Source organism: Mastomys coucha, unplaced genomic scaffold (genome assembly GCF_008632895.1).
Source record: "Mastomys coucha isolate ucsf_1 unplaced genomic scaffold, UCSF_Mcou_1 pScaffold21, whole genome shotgun sequence".
NCBI classification, from domain to species: domain Eukaryota; kingdom Metazoa; phylum Chordata; class Mammalia; order Rodentia; family Muridae; genus Mastomys; species Mastomys coucha.
In genome coordinates, this window is record NW_022196904.1 from 187,176,634 (window position 1) to 187,177,605 (window position 972).

General features: G+C 67.4%; 1 protein-coding gene across 49 annotated transcripts in view; it reads left to right on the plus strand.

The window, feature by feature from the left end:
* The window catches only part of Tcf7l2 (transcription factor 7 like 2), a 192,959-nt gene continuing 191,987 nt past the window's right edge, over positions 1 to 972 (plus strand). For 29 of the 49 annotated variants that reach the window (XM_031390754.1, XM_031390725.1, XM_031390731.1 and 26 more), the window contains exons 1-3: positions 7 to 248; positions 491 to 557; positions 791 to 915. In XM_031390754.1, the coding sequence (XP_031246614.1) occupies positions 60 to 248; positions 491 to 557; positions 791 to 915 (381 nt within the window). In that variant the 5' untranslated portion in view covers positions 7 to 59. Of the gene's footprint in view, positions 249 to 490; positions 558 to 790; positions 916 to 972 lie in introns of all 49 variants that reach the window. The other 20 variants (XM_031390735.1, XM_031390737.1, XM_031390742.1 and 17 more) reach the window with 1 other exon arrangement.

Here is a 972-nt window from a genome sequence, read left to right on the forward strand (position 1 = left end):
TTTTGCTTTTCTTCCTCCTTCATTTTTCTTCCAAAATTGCTGCTGGTGGGTGAAAAAACATGCCGCAGCTGAACGGCGGTGGAGGAGACGACCTCGGCGCTAACGACGAACTGATCTCCTTCAAAGACGAAGGCGAGCAGGAGGAGAAGAACTCGGAAAACTCCTCTGCGGAGAGGGATTTAGCCGATGTCAAGTCCTCGCTGGTCAATGAATCAGAGACGAATCAAAACAGCTCCTCCGATTCCGAGGTAGGAAGAGCCCCTCGGGCTGGCGGGTGGCTCGAGCCGGTTCCCGGGCCGGGAGAGCGGGGCTGGAAGGCGAGGCGAGGCGGGTCGGGCTTGCGGGCGGCGCGGACGGCGGCCCGGGCTGCCGGCTGCGAAAAACTTGTAACCGTGTTTTTCTGCACCCCTCTCTCCGCCGACCCTCCCTCCCTGCACCCCCTCGGCGCGGCAATCGCCCCTCGCCCTCCCCACCTCGCCCCTCCGGGAAGGCGGAAAGACGGCCTCCGCCTCGCTCCGAAAGTTTCCGAGATAAATCCCGGGAAAGTTTGGAAGAAGGTGAGTGCGCCCCGCGCGCCCCCAAAACCCGCGCGATCGCGTCCCCCCCCTCCCCGGGGTCGGCCTGGCGGGTGCCCTCGCCCCACTCCCCACCCACCCTCCCCGAGTTCCCGCGCCGGCCGGGCCCCGGGGACGCGCGCGGGCCCTCCGGGGGACACTCGCTAAAAAGTTTCTCCCGCTCTCTCCCGCGCCGCGCGGCCGCCGCCGTCCCCTCCGCCGCCCCGCCATGTTAGCGGCCAAGAGGCAAGATGGAGGGCTCTTTAAGGGGCCACCGTATCCCGGCTACCCCTTCATCATGATCCCCGACCTGACGAGCCCCTACCTCCCCAACGGATCGCTCTCGCCCACCGCCCGAACCGTAAGTGCCACCGCGCTCCCCGCCCTGCCCGCCTGCCGGCCCCGCATGCCCTGCCCC